Below are 27,941 nucleotides of genomic sequence, written 5' to 3'. Positions count from 1 at the left end.
GCTATCTGAGGCTGTCCTTCTCCCTCATTCTCTCCTCTCGGAATCTGCTGGGTTTTTTCTCCCCCCCCCCCAACAGAAAACATGCAGGGAGGAGAGGAGGAGGAGGAGAAAAGAGAGGGAGGAAGCGGAGAAAGTTGGTAGAGAGGAGCGAGAGGTGAGGGAGAGGGGTGACCAGATGGGAGGAAGGAAGGAAAGGATCTCTCCGTGGGTTTAAGTGCGCGATTAAAGGATTCCGCGCATACATAAACAAATATATGAATCAAAGCCTATAATAATAAAAAAAGGAGCCACAGGCGCGCCGCCGCGCTGCGTGGACGCGGACAAGACAACGGCAGTGCGCGCTGGAACAGACAAGTCCCGTCTTTCTCTCTGGATTTTACTGCTCATGTTCTCCAAACTCTCGGTGAGCTTCAGCAACTTTTGAGGTCAGCGTCTGGAGGGGAGAAGGGAAAAGACGCGTCCCTCCCCTTCGTCACCCCGGAAAAGCAAAAAAAAAAAAAAAAAAAACTTCTGCGGTGGAAGTGGAGGAAGGAAGAGCATTTTTATTTTTTTATTTTTGTTGTTCCTTCCGAGGAGTCCAAGCTCGCCGTAGCCGGGGTTTAGGCGTTGGCGCCCGGGCAGGGAGTCCCTCGCCATGGCCGGAGCCAAGCCGGGAGTCCACGCGCTGCAGCTCAAACCCGTGTCCGTCCACGAAGCGCTGAAGAAGGGGGGCAAGTTCATCAAGTGGGACGAGGTGAGCACGGAACTCTGGGGAAAAAAACCCAAATACATCAGAATAACACGTCGCTGTTTAAAAGTGGAAGGGATCGTTGTTTCCTCGTTTAAAAACGTGAAACATGACTTTTTGGCAGTACTTTGCTGTTGTGGAGTGACACTGCTGTGCGTGCGCGTGCGTGTGTGTGTGTGTGTGTGGACACTGATAATATGTGCAGGTGTGTGTGTGTGTGTGCGCACACACCTGGTCACTATGTTTGCGAGTGTGTCATTAGATTCTCGTAGAAAACTCCCTCTTGTTGCCAGCAGGCCTGTGTGTGTGTGTATGTGTGTGTGTGTATGTGTGTGTGTGTGTGTGTGTGTGTGTGTGTGTGTGTGTGTGTGTGTGTGTATATAGAATTCTTGTCAAGCCGGTTTTCTTCAGGCTCTGGTTCAGTTCAGACGCCCTCTTTCTCCCTCCTGTGTCTTTCTCTCTCTGTACTCCCCCCTATTTGTTTCTCCCTCTTTCTCCCCCAGAATGCACCTGTCTTGAGTTGCCTCCAGATTTAGGAGTGCACCCCGAGATGCACACAAAAAAAAACCCCACTCTGAAATCTCACCCCGTTTAATGTCTTTTTTTTATTATGTTTTTGTCTCTACGACTCCGTAAATCATGTCCACGCGGAGGGTTTAATTATTTTTCCGGCTCTATTTTTCCTGAGCAGCGTGTCTGGCAACCCTGACATGCGCCTGCCTATGTCGTTGACCTGTGTGTGTGTGTGTGTGTTTCTGTGTGTGTGTGTGTCTCTCCATGTGTCTGAGCGGCCATCAATGATTAACCGTGTTGCTGACTGATCTGGCTCAGACCGTAGGCCTGTGTCTTGCCAACAACTCTGTGTGTGTGTGTGTGTGGGTGTGTGTGTGTGTGTGTGTGTGTGTGTGTGTGTGTGTGTGTGTGTGTGTGTGTGTGTGTGTGTGTGGGTGTGTGTGTGTGTGTGTGTGTGTGTGTGTCTGTCTTCGAAACAACACATGGACAAGTCCATAGTTCCAATATGCTGCTATGATACGTGTACTTTGCGGAGCGTTTTATTGTAAAACTGCCTATTGCTATTGAGAGAGTGTCTCTCTCTCTCTCTCTCTCTCTCTCTGAGGGAATTCCCAGGAAATGGTTACGCTGGTGATTAAGTGTGTGAACACTCAAATACATGTGCATGCTCTCTCTCCTCCTCGCGTGTCTTTTCATCCCGTTTGTTTTTGCCGCCGCCAAAATCAGCGTCTGAATGATGGAGGATGAATGGGGAGAAACATCTGGGAGCGGAGGAGGAATAATTACAGGAATGCTTTTTTGTCTTTGGGGACGCGATGAAGTCGAAGATGAGCCTTTGTTGTACAGAAATATGATAAAAGTCTGTGTTTATATTCAACAAATCAAACAACTTTCTCACATGGCAACAGCATCGGACCTGAGAGAGCGACCAAATGTTTCCAAATCTTGTAAATTATTCCAAAGCCTGGAAACGGGCTGCTTCAGAACAACCTGTGGGGATCCATATCACAAAAAAAGCATGACTCAATCTGGCTCTGCTGTGTAGGAAACAGGAAAATGTACCGCTGCTGCTTAGCATTGATCGAGTTTAAGACGTATTGATTACGAGGACGTATGGAAGGGTCTATTTTAGTGTCCGTCTGGTGCTTTTAACAGGTTGAAGAGGGCTTCTCTCCCGAAAACATGGCGTACTCCTTTAAGGATTTGTCAAAGTGAGAACAGGATTACACACACACACACACACACACACACACACACACACTGAAAGTGCCCGAGGGCAGAGCAGTTTGTTTACATGAAAACCCCACTTCTGACCCCGTCCCTCTCTTTTCACCCCCTTCCTCATCACGGCATCACCCCTTCTCACTCCTCACTCCTTCTCCTCTTGTTCCTTCCTTCATCCCTTTTTAAAAAAAAAATCCTCCTTCACTTTTCAATCACTGAGCTGCTGCTGCTGCTGTCCACTGTAGGCCAATCAAATGACACACACACTGACTCATGCTAGAGGGGGAGGAGGAGGACGGGTGAGGAGGAGTGAGAGAGGAATGCATTGTAAATTGACCGTCTCTCTCCAGCGTTTTGACTTTTCTCACACACACACACGTGCTCTCGTAGGAGTCCGTGTGTGGTTGTTTTGTTCTGTGTGTGCGTTTCGCTTTGAATGACTTCCTGTTCGAGCTTGTTGGAGCCCATTTTCCCTCCCGTCTGTTGCCGCTCCGCCCTCTGAAGCCCGGCCGCAATTCAATTTAACCGAATTCCAACTGCAATTCAGTTAAAATTCCTCCCAAACAACCAATTTAACAAACGGAGACAGACAGCTTGTCTACAGTGTGCCGTGGAGTGGAAAGCCAGACGCATCCGTGCACCTAAGATCACGTCCGACATTTCAAATACACTTCCCTGTATAGTATGTTTGCATGGATATATTCTCTCAGGGTACAAACACTCCCGACCATGTGGGAAAAGTGTGCTTTGATGGGGATTAGTTTGCGTTCACAATTACGAGCAGACCAGGGCTAATAAAGAAAAGTCACGATGAGTCACTAGATACTCGTTAATTGGAGTTTTTGGGAATGTGACGGCCCCGGTTCAAAACACCCTGTAATTTGAGTGAAGCGTGATGCACCATAAAAATGTTGCATTTCAGGGTTGTTTCGACGTCACTTAGAAGAGATCAGGACTTGAATACGCCGGCAAGACTCTTTCATGGTGCCGTAGTGTTTATATGTGTTGTGTTGCCAAACTGACTGTGCATTTTGAGTGTCCTGACTCGGCATTATCCAGTCTATTCGCCACCGTGTGTGAAAACAAGTTGGCGAAGGCGGAAACGGCCCATTTCTTGCACATTTGATGACGGATTTGATGAGTTTTTGTGATCTTATTTGTTTAGTCCACATCACCCACCCCACCCCCTCCCCCTCTGTCTCCGGTCTTTATGCCATTAAGCTAACAATGTGGTAACAATCTTCTCATCTGTTCATTTAAGGGGCACCATTGTTAACCTCAGCACCACTTTAATAGATTCCTGGAAAGCCGATAAAAGCAAATTAAAATCTTTCTTTCCCTCCATCTTCAAGACGGCCTGTTGAAATATCTCAGTGAAAGCCTATTTTTTCCTCCCGTACTCTTTACTTACTCTGCGTGTTGGGACTTGCCGAGCAACTTCTTTCTTTTTTTTATCCTGTTTTGCTTTGCTTTGGCGGCGTCTTAGCCAACACATTTTGTTATCACACTGTGGAATGTTTTTTTTATGATGCCACAGCACTGATTAATAAAAGAAGAAGGAAGATATCCACTAGAGCCTTGTCGTCTTAAAATAAGATAATACAATAACCGACTTGTTGGTTTTATAACTTTTATAACTGAGCGTATCTATTTGTGAGCCGAGGTGCTGTGTCATCATGACCTTAATGGGCTCCACTTTCATGGCAACCGTTCCCTCGTGTGCCGGTATCAGACAGCGGACGCCTCGGTTTGAGCAACAAGCCGCAGAATTGTCCCAGTGAGTCAGTGAAGGGGTAAATGTTTGGGAGGAGGAGGAGGCTTGTGTGGCGGCGTGCTGAGAAACGCCGCTGACATCCTGACAGAGTGGTGAGAAACAAGGGATGGATGGATGGAGGCAGGGAGGGAGGTGAAAGGTCAACCACAGCCACATGTGAAGTGTGGGACGTGACATCTGGACGGCTCCATCTCTTCTTCCCATGAAGCCTTGTTCCGTCTCGGCAGCGCCTTTCCCCATTCTTTCTATTCCCTGTCTCGCTCTCTTCCTCCTTCTATTGCTGTCCGTCTGCTTCCTGGCCGTACGGTCCGTCTTCCTCGTTCTTCAGTTCGCAGCTCCGTCTCGTCTTCGCTTTTACACGACACTCCAAACGGCAACCCTTATAACTTAGTGTTTCTTTGTTTTCTTTGAGGCATTTTAAAATGGTTTAATTCTCTGGAAAAAAATCAATAAATAGGTGAAGTCCGATAATCCGTTCACGCCCACTTCAGTTCAGGTGTAGAAGCCGAGCTTGAATTTCTCCCCTGAGCTCTCTTTTGTCATTCATTTCACATTTTATTCTCTCACTTACAACCAAATGCAACACAATGTCTGACATCCAAGAGAGACTGTCTGGAAATATCTGTCCATTAACGAGATAAACACGTCTCCCCCAACTCTTTACACCAACTTGACTCCTAACGAGGGTAAAATCTGACCTTTCTGTATCTCTCTCTCTCTCTCTCTCTCTCTCTCTCTCTCTCTCTCTCTCTCTCTCTCTCTCTCTCTCTCTCTCTCATGCTCTCTCTCTCTCGGGTCCAAAGGTTACCTACTCTCATCAACTTTTACCATGTTGCCAAAGCAGCAGCTCAAACACACTCGCACTAAGTGCATGCCGGCCCTCTTTCTCATACCACTCCTGCAAGCTGTTGCTGAACACACACACACACACACACACACACACTATGGCGGACCAAAGGTGCACTTTTTTTTATCAGTTTCTCTCCCTAATGGCTTTCTCTTGACGTACATTACACAATGCACACATTAATTTGTAGTGAGGGCGGTCTGAAGCCTTGTGTTTGTGTCTCTCTGCCCTTAAAGACTCTGAGATCTCAAGAGGGGCTCATTAGCTGGCCTCAGTCCGTGTAAGACCTCATACTCAGAGGGTGGTCCACCCACTGTGTGTGTGTGTTTGACATTATGGCCAGGTAATGAAGGTGTTTGTCAGGGGGGTCAGGGCATCTGGAGACGTGGTCCTCAATTAATTAAGGAGGGGGTCAGTGTGAGAGCGAATGGAAGGATGATTGACATGAAGAGAAAGACGAACATGAAAGCATGAGAAGGAAGGAAGGAAGGAAGGAAGGAAGGAAGGCGAGACTTCAGAAGGGTTTTCTACATGTGGCAGTTAATTAGGGAGTGGGCTGAGGTCCAATTATAGACCTACCACCCAGTCTCACGCCGAAAACACCACGGGGTGTCTAACAATCACCAACAACTTCAGCTGGGCGCTATAGTGGGGATCTTTTATAAGACGCTTTCACACAGCAGGTACTCAACAAGAAGGTGTGGGTCAAGACCATAATAATCATCATTTTGATTCATAATTTGATCCGTCAAACGTCAGAATTCAGTGAAAAAGAGAGCCCAAACGCATTCAATGTTTAATGAGATTTAATTAAAATCAAAGTTTTGGAGCTGGGACCACATATTAACCAAATGAAAATAAATAAATTAAGTCAATTTGTCAGGCTTGAACGAGGAATTGTGACGTGTCGGTGTAACAGAAACGGTTGTCATGGTGAAGGGCAGCACTAGAAAGCAACTGCCAGGTATGTAAACCTCAGGAGGCCTAACATGCAAATATATCTGACTACACAAAGTGTGTGTGTGTGTGTGTGTGTGTGTGTGTGTGTGTGTGTGTGTGTGTGTGTGTGTGTGTGTGTGTGTGTGTGTGTGTGACTGGAAGCCTATGTGGGAGATGCCGTGATGCGACTGGTCACATGAGCCTGTAGATCACATTCCTCAGTGTAAACGTGTGTGTGTTTGTGTGTGTGTGTGTGTTTGTGTGTGTATCCGGTCCCCGTGGAATTCCCCGTCTAAAGTTCAGCGTGTATTGTCGAGAGAAGGAGGAAAAACCAGGTCTAGAAACACCATTTAATGTAACCGTGAAGTCATCTCCAATGAACTTGGACATTGTTGTGTTCGGGGCCTCTTGGCGGGGCCCGGGTGTTTACCTGCCTGTGGTGTGAGCGGGTCGGACCGAGGGTCGAATATGGCCGTTAATACAGCTTTAATGTGTGGAAGTGATGCTTTGGCTCAATATGGCCCTCGATGGTTTACTGTTGCCGTGACTACGTAGCAGTCATATGGTGACCTAAAGGGCCAGTGTGCAGGATTTAGGGGGATCCTAAGATTCACCCTTTATATATGCAGGAAGTGCTTATGATTAATGATCATCTTGCATAAAATGTTAAGTGATACCTGTGTGTTTTAGTGGCATTTTAGCACATTTTGAAGTGATGAAGTGTGTGTGTGTGTAGGTGGAGTATTTTTGGACAATAGACTCATTCATCACCCAAGCCAGGCGTATTAATTTGCAAACTATTTGCAAATGAACGGTCGTCTCTGTTAATTTGCATTGACAGGTGAAGGTGGGAACGTCCGGACCTTCTGAACTGTGTGTTTCCAGTTTGTGTTGTCATCACGTTCTGTTGTCTTTATACAAAACTGTAACGTTGGTGGTCGTGACCGCAGGCTCGGGGGCCTCAGTGTAAGAGCTGCTCAGTGAATGCAGTTTTTCACCGATACCAGCGAGTAATCAAGTCACGAGTTCAGAGATTTATAGGCTTCGCGTGAGAAGTTGGTGAGAAGTCCTTCTTTATCGTCCCGGTAACTCCAGACCGGAGCGCCTCGTCCTATCAAAGTCGCCTCATAGTCACCGAGCCCTCCGTGAGGGACGCCCGATTCCAAACAAGTAGCTTCACTGTTGCTTATTAAGGTCTCATGATGTGGTTGGACTTTGATCTCTTCTTCTACTCCTGACTTCTTTTTTCTTTCTTTCTTTCAACCTCCCAATCATTTCTTCTGATCTCTCTCTCTCTCCGTTCCATCTTTCTGGTCCTTATCCAAACATCCACCTCCTTCTCCATTAGCTGACTTTGGAGCCTAAACTCAAGGTACGTTCACCAAAAACATGGGTTTCCTGGGAAACGGGACAAACGTCGAAACAGAGACGTTTAAGGAAACCCTTATTAGCTTAACGGGAGCATAAAAATAAAAAATTTAGATGAGTAAAATAGCACTTTTTGAATGCTTGCCTTTATGCTGCTTCATTGAGAAATTGCTGTGTGCTGGATGTTTGTTATGCAGAAATCACGCATTTTATTCCTTCCACCCCACATTAAGAGGGAACCGTTGCATGTGGTCGGCGGTTGCTTGTTTGTCTCTTGCATTTTTGTCATCTTACTGCATTTCCTGACAGCACGTCGGAAGTGTTTTTTCTGTGGCGATGATGTTGATGATGTTGATGACGTTGACGCGAACATGAGTCATCCGTCACTGTAATAACAAACAATCTGCATCACCATCGTTTCCCAGGATGTCTGGACCATGATCTTGCTTACCACTGTATTTAAAGAGCCAGTGTGTGTGTGTGTGTGTGTGTGTGTGTGTGTGTGTGTGTGTGTGTGTGTGTGTGTGTGTGTGTGTGTGTGTGTGTGTGTGTGTGTGTGTGTGTGTGTGTGTGTGTGTGTGTGTGTGTGTGTGTGTGTGTGTGTGTGTGTGTGTGTGTGTGTGTGGTCATTGGATCTTCCATATGACCCCGTAATGATGAAGGTAATGACATGTTGATGTCATGATGCTGCACGTTTTCATGTCATCAAAAGCTTCTTCCACGTGGCTGCGAGGCTTCGAGCTGCTGCAAGAACAAGAAGGAGGAGGAGGAGGAGGCATTTTCATTTTAAATGCAGAAACGAGCCCACAACTCATTTAGAGTGTAGTTTTCAGAGACACTTTCATGGGTCTCAGATCATTTACAGATTGATTTTTTGAATGAAATGTGACAGCCTTAAGTTGCAATCGCAACTTCAATTGCTTGAATGTAGGAACACGGCAGCATTTTTGTAAAAAAGTCCAAATTATGTGGAAGAAAAAAGCAAGAAAGACTTCCTACTCTTCTGTTATTATAGTGCTCACTTTCAGTAATAAAGTGACTCAGATAATAACACGGTCGTCATTGGAACGATGCCGCCATGTTCCCAGACATAAAATGAACCTGTACACTTTGACTTTATTATCCTTCGTCCCTCTAATGTCTCTATTTCTTGTCGTCTAGGAGCCCAACAGCGGGCCCCCAACCCTGGTGACCCTGAAAGTCGACCCGGATGGATTCTTCCTCTACTGGACTGGAGGGTCCAACCTGGTGAGACACACATCCACACAGATCAGCTCATGTAGGCTCCCAAAGAATCCACAATAACAGACGTGATCAACTAGAAAGACTCTCAAGGCGGACCACAGCGGGTTTTTAATGCACCAACAGAATTTCCCGTATGGATATTCCACTTGTTGTTTGTTTACTGCGTCCCCATCGTCTTCCTCCTCCCCCTTTTTGTCTCTCATTGTGGTTTCATCCATCCTGTCCCGGGCCTTGTTTGCCCCCCCTTCCCGCCCGATTGTTGTTGTGGTCTTCATCCTTTTAGTCCTCCGTCTCCCTCCCCTCCACGTCTTCGGTGGCTGTGCTTAAGCCATTACTTCAGTAATATTGGATTTTAGGCATTTAGCCGACATGATTAGCCAGACGCGATAGGCGGTGAGTCAGCAGGATGTCGGGGGATTTTGAGTTTTCCGCTCATCCCCCGTGTACTCATCCCGCCTCCACGTTTTTTATCTACAGCGCTTATCTTCCGCTCCTCCAACTTCTATATGTGAGACGTTAATCCGGGCAGAACACTTTGTGAGACCGCCCGGATCATATGACATTTGAATGCAGCTCAATTAACTCACCCTCCCCCCCCTTTTCAAACCTCTCTCTATGTTTTCCCACTCACACTGTCCCTCCTTATTATTTCTGGCTGTCTCTTTATCTGAAAGGCATGCTGGGAATGACTTGTTGATGGGCAATACCGCTACATCGTCTGCGTATACGTATCTGGGCCAGACCACACGTTGAGCCGGCGCGTTCCCGTGTTCGCTTTAACACGCGGAGGCTTTAAATCCTCGCGTGGCCTGTGCGATAGTAGGCCGCTTGTCGCCCGAGGTGCAGCCGTGACACTGTTTAGCGAGGAGTCAGACCGCCGGTTGTCGAAGCGCGCCGTCGTAACGGCGAAGACAGACTTCTAGAAACAAGAGGTTGTTTAGATTTCACGTCACATGTGGTATGGGTAAAAAAAACAAAAGGGGGGGAGAGAAAATAAAGATTAGGAAGCAGATCGGCCTCTTCTAAACCCCTGTGAACGTGATTAGCCCGATGTTATCTCAAAACTACAACAATCCTTAAGTCGAGAGTATGACTACGTATGACTTTTCTATTCGTTTTGGCTAGAAAATGAGTATAATGCAGCTTTAAAACATCACACACACTTGAATGCGATAGATTTGGGCTTCGCAGAAGTCCTTTTTTTTGCAGTGAACCCAGAGTGGAGGCTTTAAATCGGCGTCGTGGCTCCCCTGGAGATTTGAACCCAGAGCTGAAAAGAAAGAGGACACGAAGCAACACAGATATCCAGCTATTATTAATGAGATCAGTTAATACGCTTTCACACGGATGACAAGGGCATTCTGGATGAAACCCATTTCTCTGAATAGAGCTACTCAAAATATTTCATCTCCGGTGCAGATTTTTGATTTAATTAATTTTTAACGCGATGTCAAGCAAAGACGCAGTGCTTTTATTTAAGGATTCCTTTTCCCCGTCCGGAGGTGATCTCATGGTCGGCGAGGGGAACTGGATCACTCCCTAGAGTCCTTTTTTAGGACGTCCAAAAGTCTGTAACCCCAAAATGTCTCGTGGACTTTTTCTTTTTCTTCTTTTTAAACAACCCTCAAGTTGAGATGAGAGCATAGAAAGTACCACTTTCTTTATCAAGGTGAGAAGGACGCAGCATTTAATTTAGGACGGGAACGGCCTCTGTGGATTTGAGTTTGAGGACTCGGCGCGTGGAGGATTTGGAATAATCTGAATATGTAACCACAATATAATCAGAAATCCATTTTTCTCTCACCTTGTCTTCCATAAACGTCCTCTTCACATCTGGTTTATCTCACTCCCTATATGCCCTCCTTCCACCTTTCCCCCCAGGTGTTCCTCCTCGACCCCCGTCCTCCGTCTACTTCCTCTCTTCACGTCCGTCTGTTTCGTGTCACCTCGCTTTGTTTAACATTTTCCTTTCAATACGTCCTCCCTTTTATTCCAATGTTTCTGTCTCTTCCCCAGCATTTTCTGGCATTAAAATTTCCCATAATGCCTGAGTCATTGGTGATAACACATGCGATGGAGACACGCCCCACCACGCACCAGCCTGCACTGTTTCCCTTCACCTTTCACTTTCGCTCTCTGCCCTTCGTCTTCCCGACTCTGTGATAACGTCGTCGTTAACGTGATCAGCGATGCGTTCGTGGGTTGAGAGGGTTCAGCTGCTCCCCTCTGGCTTCTATTAGTTATTATCCCGTGGGTGTTCTCCATGGGACTCCCATAACGTTAACATCCAGGCCTCGCCGAATGTTAGTGTGACATGTTGGATGCAGCCCGGAGAGAGACACCCACGCTGCCACTTCATGCAGTCCAGAGGCCGGTGTGCTTGCTTTAATTCAACAGAGCATATTTCATGTGCGAGCTCAGGAGCTCGAGACGACAGAACCCGATGACGGCGTTGTTTTTAATCTCATGACCTCACTTTTATTGTCTTAATCTTTACATTCAGATTTCCTAAAGATGTAAAAGCCTGCCGTCTCCCCCCTTGCGAGGGATTATTCATGGCACCTCGTTTCCCCTTTTTAAGAACGTTTCTGCAATCAATTGTCCGACGCGGCCGAAGTGACGCGTCCAGTAAACGAACAGGACTGTTTTGATCTGGCGACGTCTCACCTGCCTCCGTCGGGACGAGTTGAAAACGCACCTGGCAAACACGGCTAATCCTCGCCCGTCATTCTGTTTTACTTTGGCTCTCCTTTCTCACTCTAGCTGTTGGCTCTTGCCCTGTTTCTACACGGCTAATCCACCTTCAATTTGTCTTTGTCTCCCCCCCCCTCCCCGCCTCCCCCTTTTACTTCCCCGTGCCTCTCTGTCTCGGGGGCAGCTGGTAGCCGTCAGAGGGATGAGGCCAGAGTCGTCCCTCTAATATAAACTGAAGGGTGACATTTCCTCCCTCTCTGCTCTCCATCTTTTCTTGCCCTTTGCCTGCCACCTCTTCATCTCAATTACCCCCCTCCTCCCTTCCATCCCTTTCTCCACCGAACCACTCCCTCTTCTTCTTCCCTCTTCCTCCTCTTCATCTCATCAATGCTTTTTCTCACATGGTCCCTTCCCACCGGAGTTATTGCCCTTTAATTTCTTGAAACAACACGTTGTAATCTCCCTCATTCTCCCTCTCGGCGTGGGAAAGTGGGCAGGAAGTTACTCAGACGGGGGGAGAGGGATGGGAAGGGGGGTTTCGTTACCCCCTCTTCCACGCTCCTCCTCCACACTTTGGGCTGAATCCCCCCCCTCTCCCTCTCTCTCTCCTCCTGTCCTTCCTCTTGTCTTCCCCTCATTCCCTTCCTCTAAGGTGCACGGGTCACGTCAGTAGCACCTGGGCTTTTTGACCTTTGACCTCAGGGTTGAGTTGAAACAGGAGTCAAATTTAGCTTCTTAATGGCATTTAATTACACCGTCACCACATACTCACTGGAGTGTCAATATGAGAAGACATTGTGGGAATAAACTGCATTAATCCGCAAAAAAAACCCTTTAAAAACACCAATTTGTGTGTTTTTTTTTACGGGGGGTTTTATATGCAGGACGATCTCTAGGCACGGTGACTTTCCTCTGCTGATTTTATTACCGTTGAACACACAGCCAAGCTGTTTATGGCCCCGTAAGAAGTACTTTATTAATCTCTCATTGGGGAATTGAGCTAAGCTAGGCTAATCGCCTGCTGGCTGTCGCTTCATATTTAGTGCATTTAGACATGAGAGCTGTATCAATCTTCTCCTCTAAAACAAAAACAACAACAACAACAAAAAGAAAACGCCTCAACGGACCAACCGTCAGCTGACGTCCTCAGATTACCCGTTTTATCCGACCGACCAGAAAAACATTCGATTATCAACGGTGTGAAGTAGAGTTCTTATAGTCCAATCAAAACTGGCGATTGGTTTTCTATTCAATGAGTCATTGTTTGAAATGAAACGTTTCCTTGTGGTACTCCCAACAGTGTGTGTGTGTGTGTGTCCGTGTGTGTGTGTGTGTGTGTGTGTGTGTCCGTGTGTGTTTAAATGAGCCAGCTGAAATGGAAGTAGAATGATTGTTGGCAGGTACGAGTACAGATCTAATAGAGATTATCTCTCTGGCTCAAGTCAAACATCCACAGGGAATTAACTTGGAACAAGGGGTTTACATAACACACACACACACACACACACACACACACACACACACAGAGTGAGCGGTTCGCAGGGGAAGTTAAGTGTGTCCGTCGATAATGCGACTTTCTACACTCGTGTGGTTCCTTCACTCCGCTCCATCACACATTTCATTTTCTGTTGACATTATCTGTCCGTGCACATGGCAGACACACACACACACACACACACACACACACACACACACACACACACACACACACACACACACACACACACACACACACACACACACACACACCACATAGACATTCGGTTCTTCCCTGGAAGGAGAACTGAGTCGCCGCGTGGTATCGAATCTATTGTCCGAGCAGATGCTTCCTCCTCAAGTGTGTGTGTTTCTGTGTGAGGGTTCTGCTAATCTCTCGGATAATGAAACTAAACTTTAGAAAAGGCCTTCTGGTGGATCACATTTTTGCGGTTTTGAACCGTCGTTTGTACCGTTAGTAACATCCTCGCCAAACGATTATTGCAAGAAACCACCATTCATGTGCAGCCGTTCTCTGTTTCACCTCCAGATAAAGTTATTTAGATCATCTCCACCACTTTCTTGTTCTGGCTTCAAACTAAACTTCTCTAGGAAATGTGCTTTTTCACTTCTTGTTTTTGTGTTGAACTATTCCTTTAAACCAAGGCTCACATGCAACTCTACACTCTTCCTGCATCTCTGTCTCGTCTTTGCATGTGAGTTCGCTTTGTGGAGAGATTTATGATTACTGCAACTATTTTTGTTGTGTGTGTTTTTTGGCCCCCGGCTCTGCTTTTTTTTTTTTTTTTTTTTTTTTTTTCCGTGACATTTTGTATGATTTGTGCGCTCGTTAATTTTATTTGACGTTCAACTTGTTTCGTAATTGATGATGTTTATCTTCCCGCTTATATTTTTCCACTTTCCATCTTTTTCAGCGATTCCTGGATTCTAATATACAAATCCCTCCGGATCAGCCTGTCAGCTAATATGTTTACTCTCTTCATGATGTTTATTCTCATCGGACAACAGAGATATGAAACCACTAAGTGAGGAGGGAAGACAAAGAATAAGAGAGAGGATAAAAGGGAGTTATCTCATTGATAAGCATAAGAGGAAATATTACAATAGAGCCGTCCCATGTTTCACAGGGGGATTAAGTGTTCTCCTCTTCCTCTGATCAGCTTGCCAACTCACCCATCGCCCCCATAAAACAGTTTGTTCTACTTCCCCGATGTTTCTCTGTCCTTTAAAGTCTTTTTCTGTCAAGGCTTTCCTCTCCTCCGCTCCGATTGGCCGGTTGGGTGACAGCCAAGCGCCACAGGGTGGAGATCTCTGCTGTCCGTGTGTGTGTGGAGGAGGATCGGTTTCCTGTATGCCGTCATGGTGTGCCATTCGATAGGAGCCGTGATTGGTCATTCGAGGCATATTTAGCGGCGGTGATCTTTCAAACGTGAACACACGCCGCGGGGGCCGCGTCACAGGAAAGGAGCGGCGACCTCTCGATTGTTCGGTTGCCCTTTTTTCTTGTTTTTCTAATCTTCGGATGGATGAATGGATGGAGGAGAGTTGCGGGAAAAGGAGGGAGGAGAGTGAAGAATCAACGACGTGAAGGAAGGAAAGGAGTAATCAAAGCACATTAACATTTAACGTCTAAATATAGACTCACCTAATGGGAGCCACCGATCCACGCAGCACAAAAGACGGCCTTACGGATGTATTATTATATATATTTAAGCAAAAGCCAAAGCAACACATCAATAAATGCACGCTCCCTGCACATGTAATCAACAGCTGAGCTAATAACATTCAAGCTCATTCACTAACTGATTAAAAGTAAATTAAAATACTTAATCACAACTCCTGGAAAACTCTCACCCGGGCTCGTTTTGGAGCCATAATGAGCCGGGGTCCGGGGTCCAGGGTGATAAATGAGTGAGCTGTGTTTGGGCTTAGCAGCGCGGGGAGATGACTGGAGGGCTACAGCTGCCCCGGCTAGCTAAATATTACACACACACACACACACACACACACACACACACACACACACACACACACACACACACACACACACACACACACGTTAGCAGAGCAGAAGGCATGGAATATGTTAGGAATGTGCTCTCAGAGATGACGACCTTCACGCGGACAAAAAAAAAAAAAACTGCACACATTTCACTCCGATCACACACCGACACACTTGTACCCATCTGGAGTGAAGATTCACTCACGCTTCTGTGTCACATGCATCAGACACACACACACACACACACACACACACACACACACACACACACTGACACACACACACCCTGTCTTGCTCAACAGGTCAGGATGTTTCACAAGTTGGGACCTGCATGTCGAGGATATGCCTGCCTGTATGTTGCTGCGACTGTGTGTGTGTGTGTATGTGTGTTTTTACGTTATGAGCCAGTGAAAAAACTACTAAAGACACACACACACACACACACACACACACACACACACACACAGGCGGCACACAAAGTTGTAGTCTCATTACTGCGGTCTCCAAGGAGTCACCATGGCAATGGCAGAATGAAACCACGGCCTGTGGGAGAGGAGGTGTGTGTGTGAGTGTATAAGTGTGTGTGTGTGAGTGTATAAGTGTGTGTGTGTGTGTGTGTGTGTGTGTGTGTGTGTGCGCCCTGCGGGTCCAGCAGTGGTTTATTCCCCCCAGGAAGTAAGCTATTCTCCACAGGCCAATCAGAGGACAAAGTTTGAGGCAGAGTTTAATCCAATTGGTGCAGCACTTTCCAACCTTTTTTTTTTTCTTTTTTTTTTTTTTTACTCCCGGCCAATCCCAGGAGAGCGGACGGCCAGCGGGGCGATGACATCACGGCGGGAGTGAAGTAATGAGGAAGACGAGGATGGGACTTGCTGTTACTTTTGGAAAAAGAAATAAGTTCACAGGGAATAACGGGAAGAGAGAACTAAACCTGTTTTTGTTTCATTCATGAAACATCGTGAGACGGAGGGGAAATGTAGATTCATCAGAGAGATGAGTGACAGAGTCGTAAGGACAGCTTTGGGACGGAGTGCAGGCCTAAACAAATATTTACAACACAGCCCTCCTCTGTGTTTACGGGCTGCTTTTACAACCACACTCCTCTGGCCCCTCCCTCCCCGTTTCCGTCCCCTCTCGACCTCCTCTTCAGTGCCAGACCACGCTATCCTGCGGGTCAAGAGGGCCGCCGGGTCCCGGCCGGCTGTTAGGCAGCACAACTATTTTCCTATCTTCCCCTTTTGTGTGTTTTGCTTATTTGAATAAATGTGCCCTCACAAACACACACAGCATTTGTATCAGCCATGCAAATCTAAAGATAAGCCCGTGTGTGTGTTCAGTTCGTATATCATCGGGTGTGTTTTATGTCTGGAGCAGGGGAATCTGATAAGAGTGGATCTAATGGAGGGAGGAGAAAGGCTTTTTTTTTTCTTTTTACATTAATTGCAAACAGCAGAAAATGTTGATGTATCACTTACTCGCCCCCGTTATCAGTTAAAGTACATTTCCTGTTCGCTCATTTGAACTTTGAACCGTAGGAAAACTGCTGCCAACTCGATCTCTATCTCACCGAACCAAAGCAAGAGAGTAGACTTGGAGTCTGTGTGAAGACACAATATGGCGTTTTCTCCTCTCCCTCCTCCGTATTTCAAGCTCTTTCCTTATTTTGTTTTTATCCTGAATTGTTCACCAAAGGTCGCCGTTACTGATGCTAATCGTGTTGACACCTGTCTGTCTTTCAGGAGGTGGAGATCCTGGACATCAACACCATCAGGGACACCAGAACAGGAAAATACGCCAAGCAACCAAAGGTCGGTTGTGTGTGTGTGTGTGTGTGTGTGTGTGAGAAGCTGCCACCTCCTGCTGTTGATAACTTTCTCCTCTGACCAGAAGTGTCACCAAAAGATGCTGGTGTGTGTGTGTGTGTGTGTGTGTGTGTGTTTGTGTGTGTTTCCTCCCTCATGTGATGGTGCAAAGGTGACAGAGTGCTAATGAGCCCGCTGACAGATGGGCCGTCAGACAGGAAGTGATATAAGCAGCGACTGTTGTGCGAGGAAGTCATCGAGTAAGAGCGTAGATCTGGCCCGGGAGATAAAGCCACATATGAATGGCTCCTACGTATGAACACGCTGCAGGCTTCTGGGTCAAGTTGGCAACAAGAAATGAATGTTTCCTGCACATTTATCATTATCTGTGTTTAAAGCGACGATCCTTTCTGGAATAACCATCCTGGAAGAAAACCTGGATGTTTGCAGCATTCGCAGCGTGACATCTAGTCGTTTAGATGTTCTATTGTTGGCCCCTCCCACAAAATAAGTCTGTTAATGGACGGTTTGAAAAGTTTAACGATCTTTATATCCAGGAGCAAATGTTCCCGTCCACAGAACACGCAGTCAACAGTTTTACGAGGGTTCCTTTGGTCGATGGTGAGGCCTGCGTCTCGTCTTTTACTCACGTGGATGCCGTTGTTGTTTCATTTTTTTTTTTTGTAATTCGAGAACACACTGATCCTTTTTTAAAAGCCGCTTCGTGGAAATGTACACTTTGTTCTCGGCTGTATTTTCTCCTGATAAACAGTCATCCCAGTTAATTAAGTTAATTGAAATGGAAGAGAGGAGGGATGGAGGGAACGCCTAATCGATGGGGGGAGGCGGAGACCGTCGGGGGGGGAGAAAGAGCGGTCTAAAAAGGATGAAAGAGTCGTTTGGCTAATCGGATCAGAGTGCTTCGCCACATGCATCACATTTGCTGTTCTCGGCCGCGGAGCTGGAGGAGGATGTGGAGATAGTGTGCACAAGTCAAATAGTGTGTTGTGTGTTGTTATAAAAGTGTGTGTGTGTGTGTGTGTGTGTGTCAGGATGCGAAGCTGCGTGACGTGCTGGGCTTCGGTAAGGGCGACTACGTGGAGGGCAAGCTGGTCACCGTCGTCCACGGCAACGACCTGGTCAACATCTCCTTCCTCAACTTCCAGGCGATGCAGGAAGACACAGCCAAGGTAACCGTGGAAACCGGAACTTCTCCTCCTCATCCTCTCTCCCCTCGGGGCCGTATGATCACTCACTTTTTTAACATCTCGTGTGTGTGTGTGTGTGTGTGTGTGTGTGTGTGTTCGTGTGTGTTTGCAGATTTGGACAGACGAGCTGTTCACGTTGGCCACAAACATACTTTCCCAGAATTCATCACGGCACACCTTCCTCTTCAAAGCGTCAGTAAATTGCACCTTTATCTTGATTTTTTTGCGATGATGCTTGTGGTTCACAGCGTCTCTCTGTCTGTTTCAGGTACACTAAGTTAAAGCTGCAGGTCAACCAGGACGGCAAAATCCCCGTGAAGAAGTGAGAAACCGCTTTCTTTAAACCCTGAACGGACTTTTTAAACTTTCCCTTCCTTTTTCTCGCCTCTCGACTTCACTTCGGCCGCCGCATTTTCTGACTCGTGAAATGTGACCGTTATCTCTCCGGACTCTTGTGTTTCTTTCAGTATTCTCAAGATGTTCTCGGATAAGAAGAGAGTGGAGACGGCTCTGGAGCAGTGTGGTCTCGTCAACAACAGGGTAATCACCAAAAGCCATCACCGACCACGGGGCTATCGGAGATACGCGCCTGTATTGTTCTGGCTCATAAATGACATTTGAATAGTCCCGTCCTCCCCTCGGGGCGTCGCAGAGCATTTTTTGCATGCCTTTGCAATAAAAGGAGAAAGGCTGCAGGCCTATCTGTGTGTAGCCATAAAATATGACATTATCAACTAAGAGTCACAAGTTTTTTTAAGGTTAAACCACGCAATCATCTCATCTAACATGTCAGAGCATTCTTTGAAATCCTCTCGTTAACGACCAGGTTGCATAAACAGTAGATATCTAGTGGTTTTACTTAGAAGTCACATAATATTTCCTCATAAATCTGACTTCCTCCTAAGAAAGAGAGAGCATTCATTCATTCTTTCCAACCTGGGAGTGTAATATTAATTAATAAGTCTTGTATCTGCGGTGGGAAGGTACCGCAGGCTTGCACTCTGGAAGGTAAAACAAGTTTTTGTCTTATTAATTGCGACAATCTTTCATAAAAATCTGTTTGGAGTCACAAGACTTTTTGAATAAGGGACCAGATTGTGCAAACTGCCCTGTCAGCGTTTCTCTCTGCGGCGTTGTACTCTGGTGCCTCCTGCTGGTCGGATAGGAGAACTCAGTGGAAGTAACCCCCTCTTGTTGTCTTCCAGACGGAGGGAATCAAGCCCGACGACTTCACGTGGGACGCCTTCCAGGGGTTTCTGGACAGCCTCTGTATCCGGCCTGAGATACAAAGCATCTTCGAGGAGAGGTTTGTGTCTTTTGTGACGCTCCAAAGACGCTCTCGTTATATTCCCAGGATTCTTAGTGAGACCTTTTTTTCCCCTCTTTGCTCCAGCGGCTCCAAGAGGAAGCCGTTCATCTCCCTGGACCAGTTGATGGACTTCCTTAACCGCAGGCAGCGCGACTCCAGGCTGAACGAGGTGCTATACCCCCCGCTGAAAAGGGAACAGGTCCGGCAGATCATGGAGAAATACGAGACCAACGCCAGCCAGCTGGAGAGAGGTTAGACACTTCTTTTCTTTTTTTAGATGCTTTTATCCGTTAGAACATGTGATCTTAATATCGGAGATGGAAATAATTCAGTGAATCCCTTAATTTCCCCCCTAAAAGATCATCCAAGGGATACACTGATCTTTTTAAGCTGCTGAATAAAACATATATTATTTTTAAAACTTCACAAAGAGACGCATAAAATAATATTATTTCGCTAGATAACAAGTCAGTCTACGTGCAGCTGGTGGGAGCGGTTTACTTCCATTTCCCGTCTGTAAAACATCCAGAAAGCGGGAGTCTTGAGTGATGACGACACGTCGTCCACATGTTATGGATAAACTGTACAACACGGGGGGACAAACAGAGCCGCTCTAGGACACCGTTAAGCCCAAATGTGTAAGACGATCCCCTATCCGGCCCACAGTGTTCACACATCCCCAAAACGGAAGCCTTTTGCTCTTTCGGTCACTTTACTGCTCGAGCACATGGATCCATGGATGCTGTTTGACCTTTTTTAATGTTTTAATAGTCTGTAAACGTGTAAACTCTCTCTCTCTCAGACCAGATCAGTTTGCAGGCTTTCAGCCGGTATCTGGGCGGAGAGGAGAACAGCATCGTTCCTCCAGAGAGGCTGGATAACATCGACGACATGAACCAACCGCTGTCTCACTACTTCATCAACTCCTCACACAACACATACCTCACAGGTACAAACAGAAACACCTCAGATATACCATGTGTTTTAATATCAGGATCCATAACTGTGTGTTTGTCCGCCCTGCAGTTGGTCAGCTGACCGGTCTGTCGTCAGTGGAGATGTACAGGCAGGTGCTGCTGACCGGCTGTCGCTGTGTCGAGCTGGACTGCTGGAAGGGCCGGCCGCAAGACGAGGAGCCCTACATCACCCACGGGTTCACCATGACCACCGAGATCCCCTTTAAGGTGCTCCTCACTGCCAGTTTCCTTTACGGGGTTTTACATCTACACCTCTTTATGTTTATGGAGGCAGAGTTACATTTACTTGATGCTCTATTGACTTTTATGTGACGGTATATCTCCTCCTCCAGCTGTTCAGAATCTAAAACGATAAATAAAAGTCTCCACAAATCCATCGTACGCTCACATTCAGTGTTTCAATGTTTTCCCATGGGTCCCCTGACTGCAGGAGGTGATCGAGGCGATAGCAGAGAGCGCCTTCAAGACCTCACCGTACCCCCTCATCCTGTCCTTTGAAAACCACGTAGACTCGTAAGTCGTGAGAGTCTGTATGAGTGTGTTTTCCTCAGATCGTCTCTGTGTCGTTCTGGGTTGCGGTTTAGTCGTTAAAGCGAAGTCTTTTTGTTCCGTCAGTTCCAAACAGCAGGCCAAAATGGCAGAGTACTGCAGGACCATCTTTGGAGACGCTCTGCTCATTGATCCACTGGAGAAATATCCGGTGAGGCTGATCTCCTGTCAGAACCGACACTTTCCTCACAAAAAAAAAATCTTTCTATGTTGGAGTCAGTCTGTTTAAGTCTAAACCGGCGGTTAAAGGAGGTTTCACTGGTGTTTTTGAAAAATAACATCCAGTCATGGTATTAATCAACTTGTTAACCATCAAACAGCTGGTGATACGCAGATCATCTTGACCTTTTTGTACCAAAACACTGCTTTTGACCCCGTAAACCTCTCTGTGTTTCACAAATATGACCCAGACCAAAACATTTAACCATACGGACATTTTGTGTTGATTATTATTCCATGTTTAACATTTTTTGTAGTGTTTTTTAAGAATTCTTAATAACAATGTTATACATGTTACACTGGCATTGTCGAGACATGTATATATCCCCTGTGTCTCCAGCTGGAGCCCGGTCAGCCGCTGCCGTCGCCGCAGGAGATGATGGGAAAGATTCTCATCAAGAACAAGAAGAAGCACCACCACCACCGGCCGTCCAGCAGCGGCAGCATACGGCGCAGAGAGCTGGAGGAGCAGTCGTCGCCCAACAACGGTGAGCGTCGGGATTAAAATGAGCTTTATTTCTGTATGTGTGTTTGAGGTCCGGGTGTTAATGCTGTGGGTCTGTGCAGACTGCCCTCTGACGGACGGCGAGGGCAGCCAGCTGCTGTCCAACGGGGAGGAGAAGATGGCCGAGAGGATGGTGAAAGACTCGGAGCCTCGCAAATCCATCGGTGGGTTTTAGGAGAAGGATCACATACGGATTGTAAAACGGCCATTAAATGTGGGTTTTTTTGCATACGGTGTGTATTTTGTAAACAACCAGGAGGCGAGGGGGAAAGCGAGGAGGACGAGGAGGACGAACCGGTGACGGAGCTGAAAAAGCCCAACTCCGACGAGGTAAGAGCCAATCAGGGGAAGGTGGGGGGAGGGAGGGGCTTGCAGCGTGTTTGGCTGAGGGTCCGGTTGATGGATGGGTGCTGTCTGCCTCCATCAGGGTACAGCCAGCAGCGAGTGCAACGCCACGGAGGAGATGTCCACTCTGGTCAACTACATCGAGCCTGTCAAGTTCAAAAGCTTCGAGGTGGCCAACAGTAAGTTGTGGACAAGCCTCGTTAGCTTTAAGCGCCTCATTAGGCGGCTGTGTGGACTCATTTGTGGTTAATGATCAGTCTTGTTATGCAGATTGCCTTAATGAATTGTCTTCCTGTCCGCCAGAGAGGAGGAAGTTCTTTGAGATGTCGTCGTTGGTGGAAACGAAAGGCATGGACACGCTGAAGAGCTCCCCCATCGAGTTTGTGGAGTATCCCTAAAAAGACGTGTAAAGGAGGCTCATGTGGTGCGTTCAAACGCCTTCTTTTGGTCCCTTAACAACGCTCCTCAGGTACAACAAGAATCAGCTGAGCCGGATCTACCCTAAAGGAACCAGGGTGGACAGCTCCAACTACATGCCGCAGCTCTTCTGGAACGTCGGCTGCCAGATGGTGGCGCTAAACTTCCAAACCCTCGGTGAGAACGCTTATTTTTTTTGCCGAATTCTAGGCTCGACCTATAAAGTAAACCTTTGCTTTCTGCTCCCTCCCTCCTTCACCAGACCTCCCCATGCAGCTGAACATGGGGGTGTTCGAGTACAACGGCCACAGCGGCTACCTCCTGAAACCGGAGTTCATGAGGAGGACGGACAAACACTTTGACCCTTTCACAGAAAACATCGTGGACGGGATAGTCGCCAATACCGTCAAAATCAGGGTGAGGAGGAAATCATCATTTGGGCGTTAAAGTTCCCTCTTAAGAGATCGTTCTCAAACGTGTGCGATGTAACATCCACCAGGTGGTGTCGGGGCAGTTTCTCACGGATAAAAAGGTGGGCGTGTACGTCGAAGTGGACATATTCGGACTTCCCGCCGACACCAAGAGGAAATACAGAACCAAAACCTCCAATGGGAACTCGCTGGACCCCGTGTGGGATGATGAGATGTTTGTGTTTAATAAGGTGCTCGTACTTTCTTTCTCGCCCGTCATCGCCCCTTTGTCGACTCTTAAATGCTCTCTAAACTTCAAACCCCCCCTTCTCTCTATCAAGGTGGTCCTCCCCACTCTGGCCTCTCTGAGGATAGCCGTGTTTGAAGAAAATGGCAAGTTTATTGGACACCGGATCCTCCCTGTGTCCGCCATTAGACCTGGTTAGTACGCATGCATGTAAACGCACTTTGGTACTGTCAAACACTTCAGGTTCAAGGGCCATTTATTGAGCCCCCAACCTTCCGTTGCCAGGTTAGCATGAAGTCTTATGTCATCCCTCTCATGAGCCAGGAGGAGGCTTCAGTCCTAGCATGGGAGCTGCACATACAGAACCATTAACGTCTGCTTCCCCATCCAGGCTACCACTACATCAACCTGAAGAATGAGCTGAACCAGCCCCTCCTCCTGCCCTCCCTGCTGGTCTACACCGAAGCCCAGGACTACATTCCTAATGAGCACCAGGGTGAGAGAAGACCTCCTTAACCATCCAGAACATGTTTGTCTATGACATTGCGTGACTGTTTGTCTTGTGTCTGTGTGTCGTCAGAGTACGCGGAGGCTCTGACCAACCCCATTAAGCACATCAGTCAGCTGCATAAGAGGGAGACGCAGCTGGCCGTTCTCATCGAGGACAACAGTGAGGTGAGACATGCCTGCGGCGTTGAACACGATGTGAAAACGACGCACACGTTTTGTGTGTTTAAATGTGTCCTTTTTCCTCCAGCATGTCCCCAACCAGCCCAAAGAGGGAGAGACCAAGGGGGAGAGTGAAATCATTCCAGGAGGCCGCCTCTCCTCCCCCTTCCACACCCTCCCCCCCTGTTCACTGGATGAGGCTCCTGACATCATCAAACTACCTGCACCAGGTAGACGCCTCCTACGAACCCCACGTGCACCACGAGTGTCGAACATGTGACACGCATTGAAGTCACTTTCAATGAATGATAACTTTAATTTAAATCAGGGAATTAAGCTGTTGGAACATTCCCAGTTTGGAAAAAGGGTTATGCACCCGCATAAGGGCAGTGGGTTGCCAGGTTTGGTTCACATTACTTAATGTAATATTTATATGTATTTATATGTATATATCCATATCCATTGTAATCTATTTACAAGGGATTTGCAGTTCTCGCTCAGAAAACTTCAAGTGAAACAAAAACATTTTCATGCACACGACAAAAATGTCAACTTTTCATGAATTACAGATTTTTTGAAAATGTTACTTTTACAAAATCCAGAGATAATTTTTATTCTATGTGTCTCAACATGATTAATTTAAAACTTGAACTGTTTTGGTTGTGCCTGGTTCGTTTTCCCATCATCCATTTCACACATTGTGTGTGTGTGTGTGTGTGTGTGTGTGCGCATGTAGCACCAAGTCCGAAGGAAGACCTCATAGCCACTGTTCTGGCAGGTAAGGTCATTCCAGCGCATTAATTTCCACCCAGAAATCATTTGTGTGTCACATAGAGATTAAGCTGGTGTTGATGGTGTGAGGATTTGCCAAAATTCAAAGTGTGTGTGTGTGTGTGTGTGTGTGTGTCTGTATATGTGTGTGTGTGTGTGTGTGTGTGTGTGTGTGTGTGTGTGTGTGTGTCTGTATATGTGTGTGTGTGTGTGTGTGTCAGACGTCCAGGCCTTGTCTATGGAGGAGATGAAGCAGCAGAAGAGCTACCTGAAGCTGCTGAAGAAACACTGCAAAGAGCTGAAAGAGATGCGTAAGAAACACCTCAAGAAGGTACGCGAGCACGCAGCTCCCCGACCAGGATTTTAAATAAATAAAATAAATAAATCTGAGGAAGAAGTCGGCTACGTTGTGCTTGCAGGTGTGGAATCTGAGTAAGGAGCAGAAGAGTCGCAATACGCAGCTTCAATCGGACACCCAGAGGAGACGCAGTCAGATGGAGAAGCAGCTCAAACGTAGCATCAAGAGAAAGTAGGGATGGCTGGATTGTTTTTTTACAGAGTGTGTGTGTGTGTGTGTGTGATTAAACATGACAATGATTCCATGTGTGTGTTCAGCGAGCCTCACGAGCCGGTGCAGCGAGACCTGACGGAGCTGGATCAGGAGCTGGAGAAGAAGACGGTCCAGCTGAGGGAATGGCAGCTGCAAGAACTGCTGAAGCTCCGACGGGAGCTTCACTCGCTGGAGAGAGAGAGGCAGAAAACCCTCCTGCAGGAGGTGATGACACTCCGTCGTCATGGCGACACACTCACAATAATGCTCCAGTGGCTCCCGTGAATTCTCAAATACTCCATTTTTTTTTTGTGTGTTTTTTTTTAGGCCTTCCAGAAGTTAAAGGAGACGGCCAATGAATGCCAAGCAGCTCAGCTGAAGAGGCTCAAGGAGACGTGCGAGAAGTAAGTGCAGCCACTCAAGACTTTTCAAGGCTTTTCCCATCCAAAATGTTAAATTTGCCTTTTGTGTGTCTGTAATGTTGCTTTGAAGGGAGAAGAAGGAGCTCCAGAAGATCCTGGACAGGAAGCGACAAAACAGCATCAGCGAAGCCAAGACCCGCGACAAAGACAAGGCCGAAACGTAACGATGCAAATCCGAAATCAGAGGGGTTTATGGGATATTTCAGGGCCTTGGAACGTTATTTTCCTGATGCTTTCTCTCTCTCTTTAGGGAACTGAATGAGATCAACAGGAAGCACATTCAAGACTCTGTCTCCCTAATCCGCGGGGTAACGCTAACAGACACACTCTCATCTCCAAAAAAACATTTATCTACTTTATAGTACTGTCATCACATTCTCGTCTTTTTTCCCTCCTTCCCCTCAGCTTGAGGAGGCTCAGACCAAGAGACAAGACAAGCTGATGCTGAGGCAGCGGGAGGTGCTGCAACACATAGATGATGAACTTCCACTGGTGAGCAAAAAGAACCCGTCGACTCACATACGTTGGAGTGCTTGAATCCTTTTTTTAAAATGTATTATTCTTGTGTTTTCCCGACGCAGCTCCAGTCTCAGTTGGAACGGGAACTAGAGCAGGAGTATCAGCGGCTGCCGGACGAAATCTGCCAGCACCTTCAGTTGGAGCTCCACAACAAAGGCCTCCGACAGGACGCCCTGTTCTCGCCCTTGTCCAATCACAGCAGCCCCAGCTCCGGCTCCGGCCCGCCCTCCAATTGCTCCACGCCCACTTATCCGTCGACGCCCAACCGGAGCACCTGGAACCGGAGCATGGACCGTAGCACCGCCTCGTTGGCGGATTCCACGTCCTCGTCCAACACTCCCGTCCTGTCGGAGGCGGAGATGTCGTTCAGTTAGTTATTACTTGTAAAAAAGGAGAATGCAATACATTCAACTGGGGTCTATAATGATTATAATGTGGGATAGTAATGATATTAATTATTTACTAATTTTATTCCTTTTTTTTTTTGTTAAAAAAACAGACTGTTTTGTTCTTGTCTACAGAGCTATATTATTTTTTATTGTTGCTGTTTTTGTCAGATGCACATCATGTCGGAGGATTTCACGAGAATCGGAACCAGACATTTTATTTTATCCTTTCTACACTTTTTTTTGTCTCTTTGTCTTCGGGTTTTAATGTCAAATCCTTTGATACATTTTTTAATTTTTTTGTCTGGTCAGTAAGCGTTCACTATAGCTTTTGTGGCAACTTTCACCTCTTTATTGACACTTTTTGAAAGCTTTAAACAGTAGAGAGCAGCAGGGTTGTACTTTGTAACGTCCCTATAGTTTGCCCAAGCAATTCCCATAATGATAAGAAAAAATTACTCTCATTCAAACATTAGTCCAATGTGACTGCTTTATAACGAGCTCTTTAAAATGCAGCCTATAGGATATACAAATACATGTCACATCGTCTTTTACCACTCATAATGTCCATGGTTGGACAGGTATTTTCCAGAAGTAATGTGTGGAAAAAGAGGGTATAATTCTTAAAAAAAAAAAAAGAGAGATTTAAAAGTTTTAGCTGTAATGACATGAGCTGACCACCAGGTGGTGCTGCAGCTATAGCTGTTGATTTTTAACTGGTGAGATTATCCTGTTATACTGAAAAACAAGACATACAAACACACACTTTTACAAATATAACAGGTTACTAAACTCTACAGGGTGTTTTGTGTGTGTGATTGTGTTTGATTGTGTGTGTGTGAGAGAATGAATGTGTGTCTGTCTGTCCGTCCACGTTTGTTGTTGCAGCCCAGAAAAGGACATGTGCTTTAATCGCAACGCCACAGTGTTCTGATTGGGACTTAAAGCTGCTCTACGACATTTTAATGTAAACGTGCTCTCGTACTTGCAGTCTGAATCACCAAATCAGGCGAAAAACACGAGGAGGTTCCTTTCCATTCTCACTGAAAACACTGCACATTCGCCCATTTTAACACATTATGATTGAGTGTTTAGATCATGTGGTAAAACGCCTCAAAAGTCAAAGAGTTGCCTCTTATTGCCATTAGAGGCTAGTGTGTCACTATGGGGGTAGTTAAAGTCTCTTGTCCACATTTGACAACTTGTGTACATTTTATTTTAGGGTAAATATGTCTTTAAATATCCCACACAGTTCCCTCAGTTTGATAGAAACTCTATTTAAGCCAAATACTGAATGAGGGATTGTTGTGCACAAACGGTACTTTAAGTTAAAATCCCCGTCGAAGCTTCCTGGCTTTTTATCCTCATCCTTCACCAGATTTTTTTTTTATTTTTCCTCTACATTTTTTGTTCTTTCTTGTGTTTTTCGGCTTTGAGGGGAAAAAAACGACGGCACTCTGTGTATATGTAGTCTGTGTATATGTTTGATTTTATGTGAATCTAACTACTGACCCACGTGCTGAAGAGGGATGGAGGTCAGGAGAGGTCAAGGAAGGTTTAGGGAAGACTTTTTTTTTTTAAGAAAACACTCTTTTTATTTGAGATTCCTGCCTTGTCCTCTTCCACTTCCATCCTTCGATGAGCGCTGGCTGCCTGTCTGTCTGATTGTTCCCCCTCACACAAACGTCTTTGTAAACTATCATCTATTTAAATGGAATTTTAACAACTTTTTCTTTTGTGGTTATTTATTTTCACACTTTCAAAGCACGGATCGTCACGCAGCTCTGCTTTTTCAGGCTGAAAACC

General features: G+C 46.4%; 1 protein-coding gene across 1 annotated transcript; it reads left to right on the top strand.

Moving 5' to 3' along the window:
- Positions 1 to 27,861, top strand: plcb3 (phospholipase C, beta 3 (phosphatidylinositol-specific)). The gene is made up of 34 exons (XM_084003124.1): positions 1 to 733; positions 8,554 to 8,640; positions 16,570 to 16,638; positions 17,685 to 17,822; positions 17,953 to 18,032; positions 18,109 to 18,162; positions 18,308 to 18,380; positions 19,046 to 19,146; positions 19,234 to 19,400; positions 19,952 to 20,098; positions 20,176 to 20,333; positions 20,557 to 20,639; positions 20,742 to 20,826; positions 21,235 to 21,382; positions 21,462 to 21,563; positions 21,656 to 21,729; positions 21,827 to 21,923; positions 22,048 to 22,132; positions 22,214 to 22,338; positions 22,424 to 22,578; positions 22,661 to 22,822; positions 22,913 to 23,012; positions 23,210 to 23,314; positions 23,399 to 23,493; positions 23,576 to 23,717; positions 24,224 to 24,265; positions 24,480 to 24,589; positions 24,678 to 24,787; positions 24,874 to 25,033; positions 25,136 to 25,212; positions 25,301 to 25,390; positions 25,481 to 25,538; positions 25,636 to 25,722; positions 25,812 to 27,861. The coding sequence occupies exons 1-34, from the start codon at positions 635 to 637 to the stop codon at positions 26,121 to 26,123; spliced, it is 3,777 nt and encodes a 1,258-aa protein (XP_083859250.1). The 5' UTR covers positions 1 to 634; the 3' UTR covers positions 26,124 to 27,861.
- The last annotated feature ends 80 nt before the right edge of the window (positions 27,862 to 27,941 follow it).

The sequence above is a fragment of the Eutrigla gurnardus genome (genome assembly GCF_963514095.1).
Source record: "Eutrigla gurnardus genome assembly, chromosome: 23".
NCBI lineage: Eukaryota > Metazoa > Chordata > Actinopteri > Perciformes > Triglidae > Eutrigla > Eutrigla gurnardus.
Note: the sequence above shows the minus strand (reverse complement) of the source record. Positions and strands in the feature narration are given on the sequence as shown.

Bases quoted from the DNA above. Each gene is read 5' to 3' on its own strand.
- plcb3 (XM_084003124.1), top strand. From the start codon at position 635: ATGGCCGGAGCCAAGCCGGGAGTCCACGCGCTGCAGCTCAAACCCGTG. The intron at 22,579-22,660 runs GTGAGGAGGAAA...AACATCCACCAG, and splicing joins CCAATACCGTCAAAATCAGG to GTGGTGTCGGGGCAGTTTCT. The intron at 24,590-24,677 runs GTACGCGAGCAC...TTGTGCTTGCAG, and splicing joins GTAAGAAACACCTCAAGAAG to GTGTGGAATCTGAGTAAGGA.